The sequence below is a fragment of the Gallinula chloropus genome, assembly GCF_964237585.1.
Source record: "Gallinula chloropus genome assembly, chromosome: 22".
In the NCBI taxonomy this organism is placed as follows: domain Eukaryota; kingdom Metazoa; phylum Chordata; class Aves; order Gruiformes; family Rallidae; genus Gallinula; species Gallinula chloropus.
The window spans coordinates 8,626,130-8,639,533 of record NC_140107.1 but is presented as its reverse complement, the minus strand read 5'-3'; the positions used below and the strand labels follow the sequence as shown (position 1 = coordinate 8,639,533).

The 13,404-nt window shown below is 52.2% G+C and overlaps 1 protein-coding gene across 1 annotated transcript in view; it reads left to right on the top strand.

The window, feature by feature from the left end:
* The window catches only part of CSMD2 (CUB and Sushi multiple domains 2), a gene marked incomplete at both ends in the record, with an annotated part of 270,482 nt that overhangs the window by 247,227 nt on the left and 9,851 nt on the right, over nucleotides 1–13,404 (top strand). The window contains 5 exons of the mRNA XM_084274397.1: nucleotides 2,129–2,311; nucleotides 8,571–8,747; nucleotides 9,550–9,729; nucleotides 10,897–11,070; nucleotides 12,224–12,397. Of these exons, the coding sequence (XP_084130523.1) occupies nucleotides 2,129–2,311; nucleotides 8,571–8,747; nucleotides 9,550–9,729; nucleotides 10,897–11,070; nucleotides 12,224–12,397 (888 nt within the window). The remainder of the gene's footprint in view (nucleotides 1–2,128; nucleotides 2,312–8,570; nucleotides 8,748–9,549; nucleotides 9,730–10,896; nucleotides 11,071–12,223; nucleotides 12,398–13,404) is intronic.

The following is a 13,404-nucleotide window of genomic DNA, read 5'->3' as shown; positions in this document are numbered from 1 at the left end:
GAAGAGACTGGAAATCACTGTGCCTCAGCTAGCCTGGCTCCTGCAACTTGGATGATAAGCACTGGCAGAGAGTAAACTGCTCAGCTCACAAGATGAGGAATAAATCACTGCAGCAAATGCTCGTGGTAGGAGGTGTTCTGCAGCCTGATGCTTTACAGTTTTCTCCATGCAGAGTCTGAACAGGATGAATGTGTCTTACACAAAACCAGTCCCTTGCATCCCGACTGCAGCATCTGACCTTCTTTCTCATGCCATTCCAATAGAATAAGCCCATGTGGCCCCTTTCCAGGGCCCGACATCTGCTGTTACAGCACCATAGTAGTCCCAGGTCTGCACAAGGCAAGTGGAAGCTGGTACAATGAGTTTCCACATCATCAGCGTCTCCACTGAGAGCCGTTTGGCAGTAAGAGTTCATCCCCATTCCTGTGCCAGAGTGATAAAGGTCTTGTATTGAGAAGGAGCTTGCAACAAGCAAGGAAAAAGTAAGTCCCTGATGGGTCAGACCTGGGTCAGAGTCATGGGGGTGCAATGAGATGGGCTTGCCAACCCTTCCTGACCCTGGGGGACTGAGAGCTCAGCTGTTGGCCTCCGGTAGAAGGAAGGGTGTTGAAGGACTGGGAGGATGCTGCACGGAGCCCTCCCCGCACTATCCCATCACTCATTCCTTGGAGAGCGCCGAGGCAGACAGAACAGGAACGTAGCTGGAGCAGAGCATTTGGGACAAGTGTTAATTTTTAATTATGCCACTTAGATTTAGCAGCTCCACTTGACCAAGCTTAACCTCTGCTTTGGTAGGGAAAAAGACATCGGGCGGAGTCATCCTCGTATTCGGCAGCCGTGTCTGCAGAGTTCTTGATCTGCAGCTGCTCGGAAGGGTTTTCTGCTCTAATTCGTGCCTTTTCCCCATGTGGCTCTCCCTGTCTCTCCTGTCATCTCTGCGGGTGGGTTTTTGGAGACATTCAGCATTGCTCTGACTAGTTCCTGCTGACATCTGTTGCGGGTGATTTTTTCGGAGCGACTTCATGGAGGCAGCTTTAGACCCAGGCTGATGGCATCTGACAGGTCGTCTCTGATTTGGGGCCAAGTGGCTGACCGGTACCTCAGAGCCAGGAATTGTCACCTGAGGGCTTGGGAAGAGGCTCCTCTCTTACACCAAACTCAGGCAGCACCATTAGAAAAGCAGCGAAGAGGCAGAACACAGCTCAGAGCATCCCTTGCCAGAGGTTCTCCATCTCTGAAGATCCCTGCAGTGCCACAGCAGTTTTTGCAAGATGAGACAAAAGACTTTTGATAGCAGCCTTGATGTGAAAGAAAATACCAAACCTGGAGCGTTCTCCCCCTTCCCTTTTACAAGCTAGTACGTTCCTTGGATGATGAATATGCTCATTATGGTTTGTATCACATGTAGTGCTGCAAAGGCCATACCTGCAGCAAGGCACAGAAGGGCCAGGGACTGGGAACTTCATTACTAGCTGCAGGAGTGAAATAGTTCTCTGGCTTGGGGGAAGGATGTGTTTACACAGATCATTAGTGGAGAAAGCCAAGAACAGGCGTACGCTGTGTGAGCCCATGTCAGGCCGAAAGGAGGTGGGCATCTCTCCAGCCTGCTCCGGAGAAGCCCCCGCGAGGCATCTGCTGCAGCTGCTCCCCTCCTCCTGTCCCCCTCGCCCAGAGCCAGCAGCTCAAAGTGTTTGCAACTTGTAGGAGCGGATGTTTCTCAGCTGGATCCCTCCCACCTCTCTGCTCCAAACCCAACAGCTTCTTGTTCTGCAAATACAATAGGGCGTGCTGGGGTGGCTTGGAGCATGTCGTAATTTCTGCTCGCAGGGAAAGCATCCACATGACTGACGCTGGCAGCCGAGCTGCTGTCTGCTGGAGCAGCTGCCGTGGTAAAGCAGCTGCAGCTGCCGAGGGCTCCGTCTTGAGATTCAGGAGTTATGGCTGTGTTTCACAACCAGCTCCAAACCAGTGGGCTTCCAGAGTCAGGAGATGCTTTGTCTGGAACTTCCCTGCTCGGAGTTAAACCGAGTCGGCCACACGATGCGCTTGTGTGCCGGCCCTTTGAACACGTGTCATGGAGAGGGGCCAAGCCCTGTGGCTTGCTTATACTGTGCTCTCTTCTTCCCAGGAGGCAGCCAGGGCTTGTGTGGTGACCCGGGGATCCCATCCCATGGCATCGGGCTGGGAGATGACTTCGACGTGGGCAGCGTGGTCAGGTTCAGCTGCGAGCCCGGTTACACGCTCCGGGGCTCATCCGAGAGGACCTGCCAAGCCAACGGCTCCTGGAGCGGCACGCAGCCAGAGTGTGAAGGTAACTTCTCCATCCCAGGCACACCAAGCCTGCCGTGGGTGTCCCCAGACTCCTGAGTAGGGATGGCTGCCCAGCCAGCCCACCCACCTCTGAGTTGCTGGGGACAGCCCGGTGCTGTGAGCAGTAGTACCCTTGATCTCCTCCAAATACTCTGTGTATTGAGAGCCCCAGTTCTAAGTAATGTGGAACAGCTGCCCAGGGAGGGGGTTGTGGCACTTAACAGATGGGTAGATGAGGTACCTGGGGATATGGTTTAGTAGAGGACAAGAATGGTTGGACTCAATGATCTTAAAGGTCTTTTCCGACCTGGTGACTCTGTGGTTCTCCCCTTGTCAAACATCTGCAGGTCACATCTCACAGGAGAGTTTTTCAGTGCTGTTTGGGTGCCCAACTCTGCTTCACCATGTGGGGTGTGTTGGGATGGTGCAAACAGTTTCAGGTCATCCAGGTTCCCAGCAACATCTAGACTGAGGTTTAGAGTAGGAAGAGCCTTTGGGATCTGGTCCTCGCTTCCATCATCCCCCGAAGAGAGGGGGATGCTCGCTCTGGGGGTCACTGGGGTGCCTCACACACACAAGCAGATGATCAGAAACACCCCAGTTTGTGTAAGATCCGTGGGTCCAGCACCACTGACTGAGTTGTTTCTTTGCTGAGGAAATTCAGCAGGATGACAAATGTCAAAGCTGGGACTGGCACACACAGGAGTCATTTACATTAAGCAGAAATGCAAAATGCAAATTATAATCCAGTAAGCATATTTTTGTGTTTGAAAACCCCAAACCCCTTATTTTTCCATTTGAAGGAATCGAGTAAGACCCTATAATCCAATCTAATAAGCCCCCAGCCGGATTCTCTGAGCTGTGCTGCTCACTGCTACTGATTTATAAAAACGTTTAAAAATCAGCTGGGGAAAGAACAAAGCCAGAACAAGGCAGGATACCAATCGCAGAGAGACCTGGGCAAGTGCTGCTCTCCAGCTGATTTGAAAGCCAAAAAGCTCAGAGAGAGTTTAGAAATGAATTGGAAATTTATTCCAAATTGATGGAGCTCTTGATTGAAAAGACACTGAATCATGTTATTAATACACTCAGTCTCAGGGTGGGGGTTTTTTTAATTCTCTTTTTTTCTTTGGGTGGAAAGGCTCTGTTCATTAATCTCAGGATAAATAACCCATCAGGTTCCAGAGGCACCAAAATGCAGATCCCTGGCAGATCTATTATTTTTTTTTTTCCCTTCACATTTTATGAATAATAATAACATTATGCCCATAATGTAGTCATTTAGTGTTAAGTGCTGACTGGCCCACGTAGGAAAGTCATTTACAGTGGTGAGTGGTGTGCTGTGTCCCTGTCATCTGCACTCCCAGCGAGATGCCTGCGCCGCACGGTGTTCCTCTGACTGCGCCTTGAGCGCTGCCCTCCAGCTTTCTGGAACAGGGGAGGGACCAGGAGAGATTAATTTTAGGATTGAATTCAGGGCAAATGAAGATGAGGGGCTGTGAGTGCCCAGGCAGGTGTTTTGGAAGGAGGAACAGGCATCTCTGCTGACGTGGAAGAGCTGCAGGGCGGCTGGGCAGCTCGGGCGGTGCATCAGCTCTCTGACTTAGGCAGCCACCATAATGGAGTGAAATCAAGGCTGATGCAGGTCAGCAGCGCTCCCTGCCCCGGGAATGGGATGCAAATTGCTCTCCAGATTAGCTGCTAAATGAGCACAGAGGGTCTGGGTGCGTTGGGCAGGAGAGGACAGCCCTCTGTGAAGGAGCACACAGAGGAGACAGGAGGGGAGAGGAGCAGATGGCTCCGGTTCGGAGACAGCCAGGGTGCTGCCGTAATGGGTTCAGCTGCAAAGCGTGAGCTGGGCTTTGAAGTCAGGGGGCTGGTGGTTGGCTGTCCATGTCCTCCTGTGCCAGGACCAGTACAGCTCTAATCTGCAGGGACTGGGACAGGTACAGCTCCGATCCTCAGGGACTGGGACAGGTACAGCTCTGATCCACAGGGACAGGTACAGCTCTGATCCGCAGGGACTGGGACAGCTACAGCTCTGATCCGCAGGGACAGGTACAGCTCTGATCCTCAGGGACTGGGACAGGTACAGCTCTGATCCACAGAGGGTGGGTGTGCAGCAGCAGGGAGCACTGAGCTTCACTGAGGGTCACCTTGAAACTCATCAGCTCTGAATCCCGACACCTTTTCCCCTCTGGAAGACTTTTTCAGAAAACCAGAGGAATAGAGAGGCAGGAAGGAGTTGTAACTGCTCTTTCCCAAATACAGAAATGGTTTGGAATTGAATTAACTGCAGGGACTCCTTCGGGGAGTCCTGCTTCAGTCTCTCTTCTGTAGCTGTGGCTTTCTCGTGCCCAGGAAGAGTGGCTTCCCTGGCTTTCCAAAATCACAGATTTCAGGCCTCATTTAGCTTTAATTTCCAGCAAGCATTTAAAGTGTAAATGAAATTTTAGATGCTTTTTTTCCTCCCCTTCTTTCTCCTCCTCCTGATGCCACATCTGTGCTCACTGAGGAGCGGTGCAGGAGGAGGCTCATCAGTTGTACCTTGCTCCCCCCTCCCTCCTCCTCTTAAAAGCCAAGCAGAACATCTGCTTTTCTGTTTATCGTTTCTCCAGGTGAATTAAAACTGCATCCAAAATACAGCAGGGCTTGGGCTGCTCTTTGGCAGCCTCAGTAGACAGAAATGTGTTTGTTTTAAGTGATAAAGCTGGGAAAAAACCCCAAGAGTTTGGTCTTGAGCATGTTTGACCACTGCAGACATGGAAAGGGGCCAGGCTGCGAGTTGGGTCCTATCTGCTTGTTTTCCTTCCTCTCTCTGTGTAGTTAGGTGGCTGATGGGTTACTGGTTAAATTAAACAGCATGGAAATTACCTTTCCTGAAGTATCAGCTCCTGAAGCAAAGGCTTGGAGAGTCCAAAGACAGCATTAGGGGGGATCTCAGCCAGGCAGTGGGATGGCAGCAGAGCCCTGAAGGAGAACTGATGGTTGTAACGATTGAGCAGCAGGGCTTTCCCCTCACCCTGCCCTGGCTTGGGGTGCTTTGGAGAACAGGGGTATGTGTTGGAGTAGCTCGATGGCCCCCTCTGACCATATGCTGAGCATCACTCTGTTCATGTGCAGGGATGCTGCCTCTGAGCTTGGACAGGACCCACAGGAAAAACTCTCTTTGCCCAGCAGCTTCTCGCTGTGAAATGTGGAGGAAAAAAAAGCCCAGGAAGGCAAGGGGGAATCTTCACAAGCTTTTTGGGGGGGTAAAAACCCAAACCCCATGGATTGGAATCAAATTAATTATTGCTGAGCTCCGGAACGCCTCTGAGCTTTGTGATGTTTTATATAGCAGAGGCCACTTTGTAGCAGGCAGAAGCTTCCCAGCTCCCCCCAGCAGCGATGGGATCAAGGGAGCAGCTCTGGCTGTGATCCGGAGCGAAGGCAGACGTGTCTGTCCCTGCTGCCTCTGCTCCTGGGCCGCCCCAGCACAGGCACACAGCACACGTCCTCAAAGTCAGAACTGGTTCTTCTCTAGGAGGAGGAATTGGGGAGGGGGGAAGAGTCTCAGGACCAGCTCCAACACCCGTCAGCAGCCTGTCCTGTTGGATAATGGGAGATGTCAGAGTTTGCAAGGAACAGGGGGGGGAACAACACACACAATGTGCCCTTGACCTTGAGACAGCCCCAGGGAAGCAATAAAGTGTTGAAAGGAGCTTACAGCTCCCAGGTCAGGGTAAGCAGCTGAGGTCTCAGGAGGGCTCAGGAAGGCGTTTTCAAGTGTTTGGTCCCCGCTGTGCCATCTCCTGTTAGACTTAGAGGAGCTCAGAGCCTGCCAGGCTGAGCTCCCCCCATCCCGCTGCCTGGGGAAGGTCGTGCTGCGGGCAGGCTGTGTGGGGATGGAGGTAGTTGTGTTCAGCAAGCTCTGCCGTGGGGGTTGCTCAAACAGGACTTCATAAAGTAACTGCAGGAACAAAATTTGAGAAAGAGACAGACCCCAAAACCCTAAGGTGAGGAGTTTTGTACCAGTCTGTAAGTCCCAGGGAGGTTTGAAAGGTTTCAGAAGCAGCAGTGGGGTTTGGCATCGCTGGAGTGCTCTGCAGTGCTCCTCAGCCAGGCAGGGGACAGGGCTGGTGTGGGGCAGACAGTCTGTGCTCGGGCTCAGGGCTCTCAGAGCATCAGCCCAGGCATGTGCTGGTGGGGATTGAAGGGTCTGGACTCCTGCATTGGGCTGCTGTGTCTGCTGCAGTGTGGCACACCCCAAGTTTGGGGTGAGAGGAGCGGGAGGAGCTCTCAGCATCCCTCACATGCCCTGCTGCAGCAGAGTCAGACCTTTCTTGGCACATCAGTCATTTCAACCAAGCATCATGTCCTCAGATACTCCCCGGGTAAAGCAGAAGCATCTCTTAGAAATACCTGTTTGATGCACCTGATTTTCAGCTCATTTTCTTGAATTTTAACTTAGTTTAGAGTCAGTTGGGTGTGAGATCCTTAAGGAGGGGTGAGTGGGTACTTCCAGGCTCTTCAGGATTTAGACCCTGCTCAGAAACCAACCCCCAGATGAGTTTTCTTTTGGGGCCCAATTCGTTTTACATCTCCCACTGAGGCCAGAGGGAATGAATTACCGCTCAGGTGCATGAGTAGACCCTATTTATATTTAAATAGTTACTTTAAAAGTTCAATCCTTTCATCCTTCTATTTATGGGGTGTGGTTTTTTTGTATCCAGCCTATACAGGTCACAGCTGATGCAGGCTGTGATTAAAGGAGCCACAGAAGTCATGTTTTCTGGGTCACCTGCCCGTGTTCAGCCACAGACATACACGGCAGAGGAGACAGCAGCTGATGTATGGGCAGGCAGAGAAACACTTAATTCAGAGCTTTTTCTGAGATGATAGAATCTGACTTTTATCCCAGCATCTCCTGGAAATAACACCGTGTATCACGGAGACGTTGGCTGGGGTGGCTGTAGTGCCACGCAGAGTGGCTGCGCCACGCGGTCCTGGGCGGTTATTAGTCTCCTCCTGTCAAACAGATCCGTCTCCAGCGAGCTGCTGTGTTAAGGGGCTGTCAGCAATACCAAGCTGTGGGCTGAGGGAGACTTGTTTCCTTGCCTTGGTGGCCTGTGCTTGTTGCTTTCTGCTGGGGCTCTGAGTTGTGTTTGCCCGTGGAGGATGGCTGGGTTGATCACAGACCCCATGGGGTCCCACCCCCTGCCAAAGCAGGGTCCCTAGGACAGGTCACACTGGTGCCCTGCCCACCTTGTGCCTGCACAGGCTGATGCTCCCACAGAGGCTGTGGCCCGTTGCTGGGGAGGGGTGGGAGCGAGGAATTTCCCTGTCACAGAGCTGGGAGCATGAGGCTTAAGCCTCTCCTTGATTCATGTGATTTTCTTTTATGTCCTGTAATTTCAGAGTAAATGAGGGCTGGATGCAATTATTGCAGGTGCTTATTTTGTCATGACAGGGCTTTGTGCAGCACCGCTCACTCCGATGCCCTTTTATTGCTGTGGTGCCGAGGTACTTTAGGCATAAAACTTGGGAGCTGACAAACCTATAATTGTGTTCCCACAATATTCTCCCTCCTCTGAAAGCATAATTGGACATAGCCAGGCCATGAGCACTGCCACAGTGGGGAGGCAGCAGGCTCCCTTGCTGCTTTCCTTCCTTTGAAGTCTGCAAAGCTGTCGGCATCTCCAAGGGGCTGGAAGCGAGCGGCATGCTCAGGTCTGTGCTCCAAACTCCTGGAAGTTGGAAGGACTCCAGGCTTGTCTCCACATGCTTTGTTAAGCTCTAGGACTAGATAGGAAGTTAAAAACTGGGGTAAGAGCTCCTCAATGAGCAGATGCAAGTTCTTCCCTCAGGCAGGAGGAGGATACTTGGCCCTGGGCGTGAGCTGCAGGATGCCCCCAGGACAGGAGCCAGGCTGGGGCTTTGGGAACCAACTGGCTGCAGGGATTGAGGAGGAGTGGGTTTGTTCCAGTCCTTTGCCCCAGGGATGCTGGCTGCATCCTTAGGACACTCTGCCTGGCAAGGGGGAGCCCTGCCTCCAAGCTGGGGAGTGGAGTCTGGGATCCTTTGGATTAATGCAGCTGATTTCCCACTGAACAGCCCGTTGTGTCAGAGCCGATCCAGGGGCTTCACAGCTCATCTTACACCCACTGAGAACAGTCAGTTGCAGGAGGAAAACCTTGGGGGGTTGGTTTGGGGGGTTATTTGTGGCTGGTTTTTCGGTTGTTTGGGAGATTTTTTAACTTTGCCATTCTGCTTTCCAGTTATATCCTGTGGGAACCCCGGGACCCCCAGCAACGCCAGGGTTATATTCAACGACGGCTTGATTTTCTCCAGTTCCATTATCTACCAGTGCCGGGAGGGTTATTACTCCACAGGAGTGCTGAGCAGGCACTGCACAGTGAACGGGACCTGGACTGGGACCAGTCCTGAGTGCACAGGTGAGCGCTGGGATGGATTCCTGGAAGGTGAGCTGAACGATGCTGCCGGGCTCTGGGGACCGGTTGTCAGGGTGTGTTGGATGCTCGCGGTAGACGTGCACACCCACGGGTGTCGTGCTGAGAAACTCAGCTAAACCACCTGGCAGCAGCAGCAGCCACTGCTCAGCCTGGGATTCTGCGAGTACCTAATGGAAAACTCTTGCTTTGGGGTTGTTTTGTTTCCAGCTGGATGAAGGGAACTCTGTAATAGCTTCCGTGAGTAGATGTCAGCCAACTTGGAGGGGCTCTCCAGTGCTGCTGCTGAATGTGAGCGTTCTGCTGGCTCCTGGGGGGTGTTGGGGCAGAGCCCCCTGGCTCAGAAGCCTGCAGTGACCCCGGTGCCTTTCCTGATGGCTTCTGCCCAGAGCAGGAACACGGTCATGGCAAATGTGCTCTTACATAAGAGGCAGAAACTGGGGTAAAGAGAGGAGGGGGTGTCATGGGCAAACCACCTTCCAACCAGCCTGGATTTGACCCGCATTTTCTTTAATGTTTAATGTGTGCTAATGCTTCTCCTTGCAAGGTCTTAATGTGCTGTTAGGATCACTGCTCAGTCTGCTGGGTAGGAGCAAAGTCTTCTCCACAGTGTTGTAGCCCAGCCTACTCCAAATCCTCCCCAAATGCTCCCTTCTCCACGATGACTGGATTACATCCTGCATTAAATAACGCTCAGGGCCATCAGGCTTCTACTTCACTGAAGCTTCTGAAGTGTGAGGCCAAGGGATGGTGAAGCCAGAAACGCTTCTTTCTTATTCTTTGGCAGTGATCAACTGTGGTGACCCCGGTGTGCCAGCCAATGGTGTTAGGCTGGGCAGTGACTTCACCTACAACAAAACAGTGGTGTTCCAGTGCACACCTGGCTACATGATGGAGTCAGACAGGGCATCTTCTCTAACCTGCACCAAAGACCGAACCTGGAATGGCACCAAACCTGCCTGCAAGGGTAAGACCGGTCACTGTCAATAGAGGAGGGTGCAAGTTTTACACACAGGTAACAGGAGGCAACAGCAATGTAGTGCCTGGAGCCCACCTGGGAGTTTCTCTCTCCTATCGTTCCATCTATCCCTGTGTTTATGGCACTCATGTCAACACAGCATGAACACCTTGCTATCTTCAGGCCCATCAGTCATCACCATGTGCCTGGGAGGAAGGCAACTCCTGTAGTAGAGAAGGAAGAGTGAAGCACAGAGAGTTCAGTGGCTTCAAAAAACCCAGATCAGACTCAAATGAAATATAGTGTTTTGCAAGCACACGCTTTTTGGCATCATCTAGAAGTCTGAAAAATGTTCCTTCCGACTCCTTTCATTATTTCTCCACTTTGAGATTGCCTCTGTAGTTCAGAGATAGGGAAGGGAAATAATAGAGCAGTTGCAGGACAGGCTGGATCTCTTCTGCGAGTGTTTTACTCGCCCACCGAGTCGTAGATAAGGCTTGTAGCAGCGCCTGTGTACTACTTCAGCAGTCTGAAAAATACACCTGTCATGAGTCTGATAGAAATGCAGACCACATTGAAACTCCCAAATATACCCCTGATTCCTTCAGAGGCTGTAAAGAGCAATCCTTTCACTCCTCTCTCCTCTCTGCTGAGCTAATGTTGCAGGAATAATACAGGACGTGGCCAGTCTCATCTGGAGGCCAGGCTGATTTGCATGAGTTTAGCATCTTTCTCAGTGCTCCCCTGAGCTGAAAAGCAAAGCACTGCAAAAATGTCATATTAAAACACCCTAGAGTAGATGAAATACAGGCTGGGTGTTGATTCCACCACTAATCTGAAACCCAGCCAGGTTGTCCAAAGTGTAGGAGCCTCTCAGAGAACCTTAGAGGAGTTTTCACACCAAGTCAGGGTAGATGCTTCCCTCTGGTTGGAAAGGAGCACGGACATGGCAATCTGACTGTGAGATCAGGGATTTGGTTAGCCCCAAACTTCAAAGTAAAATCCTGTGGGGTTACAACTGGAAAAGTTTGTGCAGCCCCCTGCTAGGCCAGTCCCATGGAGGGGGGGCTCTTTGAGAGCAGAATATAACTTTGATCCTACGTGAATTTGCTTGTTAATGGAATTAACTACGCAGAGAAGGTGGGGGAACTGATGGTGCCTTTGTTTTCCATGCAGCTATCATCTGTAAGCCCCCACAAGCCATCCCCAACGGGAAAGTGGTGGGCTCGGATTTCAGCTGGGGCTCCAGCGTGAGCTACGCCTGCCTGGAGGGGTACCAGCTCTCCCTGCCCGCTGTGCTCACCTGCGAGGGCAACGGGACCTGGAGCGGGGAGATTCCCCAGTGCTTCCGTGAGTAGCTACGTGCGCACACCTGAGCTGGGTGGTGGGCTGTGGTTACAGCCTGGTGGTTTGATGCTCTGTCTCTCTCCGGCATCTCCATGAGGCTGATTTTAGTGTCGACTCTGCCTTGCCTGGCAGTTTTGGAGAGGGTACAGAGGGTGTGGAGGTCCTGCTTCCAGTCTGTGGGAAGCTAAAGGGTGCTGTGCCTCCCAGCCCTAAGCCCGAGGGAAGTCTGATGTTAACTGGAGTCAGAGGGAGCTTTGCATGCCAGGAGCAAAGCAGGGTGATGCTCAGTTACCTGTAACCAAATGTCTGATTGCTCTCCCCCATCTCCAGCAGCAGCCCTGTTGCTGGGGTGTCTTGGTTTGCAGTCTCTGTAACAAGAAAGCAGTAGCATCCAAGGGGACATGGGTAGTGGCTCCATCTCCTATACCAGAGTTTACAACAAGCCTGAGGATCTTGCATGTTCCTGTCCAGCGGGCATCTTTAGAAGGCTGTTTGTCCCTGTGTCTCCCCAGCAACTGAGCCTTCTGCAGCCAAGGCTCTTTTTCCGTAGGGGAAAAACCTTTGGCACAAGTCACCGTGGCATCGCAGAAGTTTGGGAACGCTTTGTGAGGGCAGAGCTCTGGCTGGGTGGCAACCTGTGTGCTTGATACAATAGCTAATGCAAAAAAATTAGTTAAATGTCTCATGATAAAGGTAGATTGGAGTTTCTTTTCTTGGCTGAGTGTCTGGCAGCTGCACAATAGCCATTTTCGTATTAAATCATACAAAGCCCTCACTGTGTTCCTTGCACCTTTCCCTGGATCTTGTATAATTAGTGGGCTTTCTGTGTGACATGGAACCATGGAGCAATTTGACATCGTGCAATTAGAGATACATTTTCAAGTGAAGCATGCTGTTAGGGGGGAAAAAAGAGGGGGAAAAAATAAAAGATGGGGAAGAAGGTGGAAGTTAATTAACAGCAGTTGACAAAAAGAGAGAATTATAAGGGAAGTAGCCAGCAACGCCTTCTACCACTACTAATTCCCCAGTCAATCACTGGGTTTGATGGCAGGGAGTGGGGAGGTTTGGGCCAGTAACAGACCAGTCTTTAGCTTATTAACACGGCTTGCTCTGGAGGAGGCTCATCGTGGTGCCCTTGTGTCTGTGCCTCTTGCAGCTGTGTTCTGTGGTGACCCAGGGATACCAGCTCAAGGCAGGAGGGAGGACAGAGGCTTCACGTACCGCTCTTCAGTCTCCTTCTCCTGCTTATCCCCACTCGTGCTGGTGGGGTCAGCCAGGAGGTTCTGCCAGTCGGATGGGACGTGGAGCGGGACCCAGCCCAGCTGCATAGGTAAGGGGAGACTCCTCCCTCCTCCCTCAGCAAGTGAGGAGCTTTGAGCAGTCACCTTGCCCTTCCTGTTGTGGGAAAGTTGGGTTTCGTTTCTGGGGTTGCAGAAATTAGCACTTTCTTCCCCCAAAAAACAGACTGTACAAGGATGATGCTTTGGTTTGTGTGTACTGGCTCCAGTAAGGAGCCCACCTCCTGCTCTCGGGGCTTGTGGCTTAGGTTGACCACCATGGAGACAGGCACTCAACACACAGTGCATCCCTGTTAGTGCCCTTCAGCACTGTGCTTGGGCTGCTGGTGGGCAGAACTCCCAGGTCAGTGTTTGCAGCCCTGGGCTGTGAGGTCTGAGGGCTGTGTGGGAGCGTGCAGAGGTCCCAAGGGCTGGTGCTGCCCGAGTTCCCGCTGAGGCTGGGGATGGTGGCAGGACACCAGCACAGTGCTGTGCCTGTGGTCTCAGCCTGCTAATGCCTCCACGGCCCTGCCAACATCAAATCAGTTGTCTTTGCATGGTGATGGGCTCTGGGCTGTTGCCAGGCTTCGTGAGGAGCCTCCATCACTGCTCTCTGGAGATGCACGACATCGGTACCGGCGATGGGATGTCACCATGGAGAAGGGCCCTGGGTTGCTGCAGAGTGGAGCTCTTCTGCTCACAGACACCACAGCAGACCTGTGCTCTGCTGGAGGGTGCACGTGAGAGCTCTGCTACTCCCCCCTGCCTCTGAATTCTATCCAGAGGGGCAGAACTGCAGCTCCCAGAAGGATGAAGGTGCCGTATGCAGCGATCACAGTCCTGCCCATTGCTTTGCCCAGCTGCAGTGTTGGGATTCTGGCTGAAATTTCCACGTGTTCCTCAGGTGCCCATTTTCTGGGGCTTCCAAACCCTTTGAAACCTCTGGGAAGTGTATAATCATCATTAGTCACAGCATTCTTCACCTACTTAAAACTCTGGCTACATCCTTGAACTCCAAGACTCCTGCAGTGATAAACTGCACGGGCTGCGTGCTGCTGCC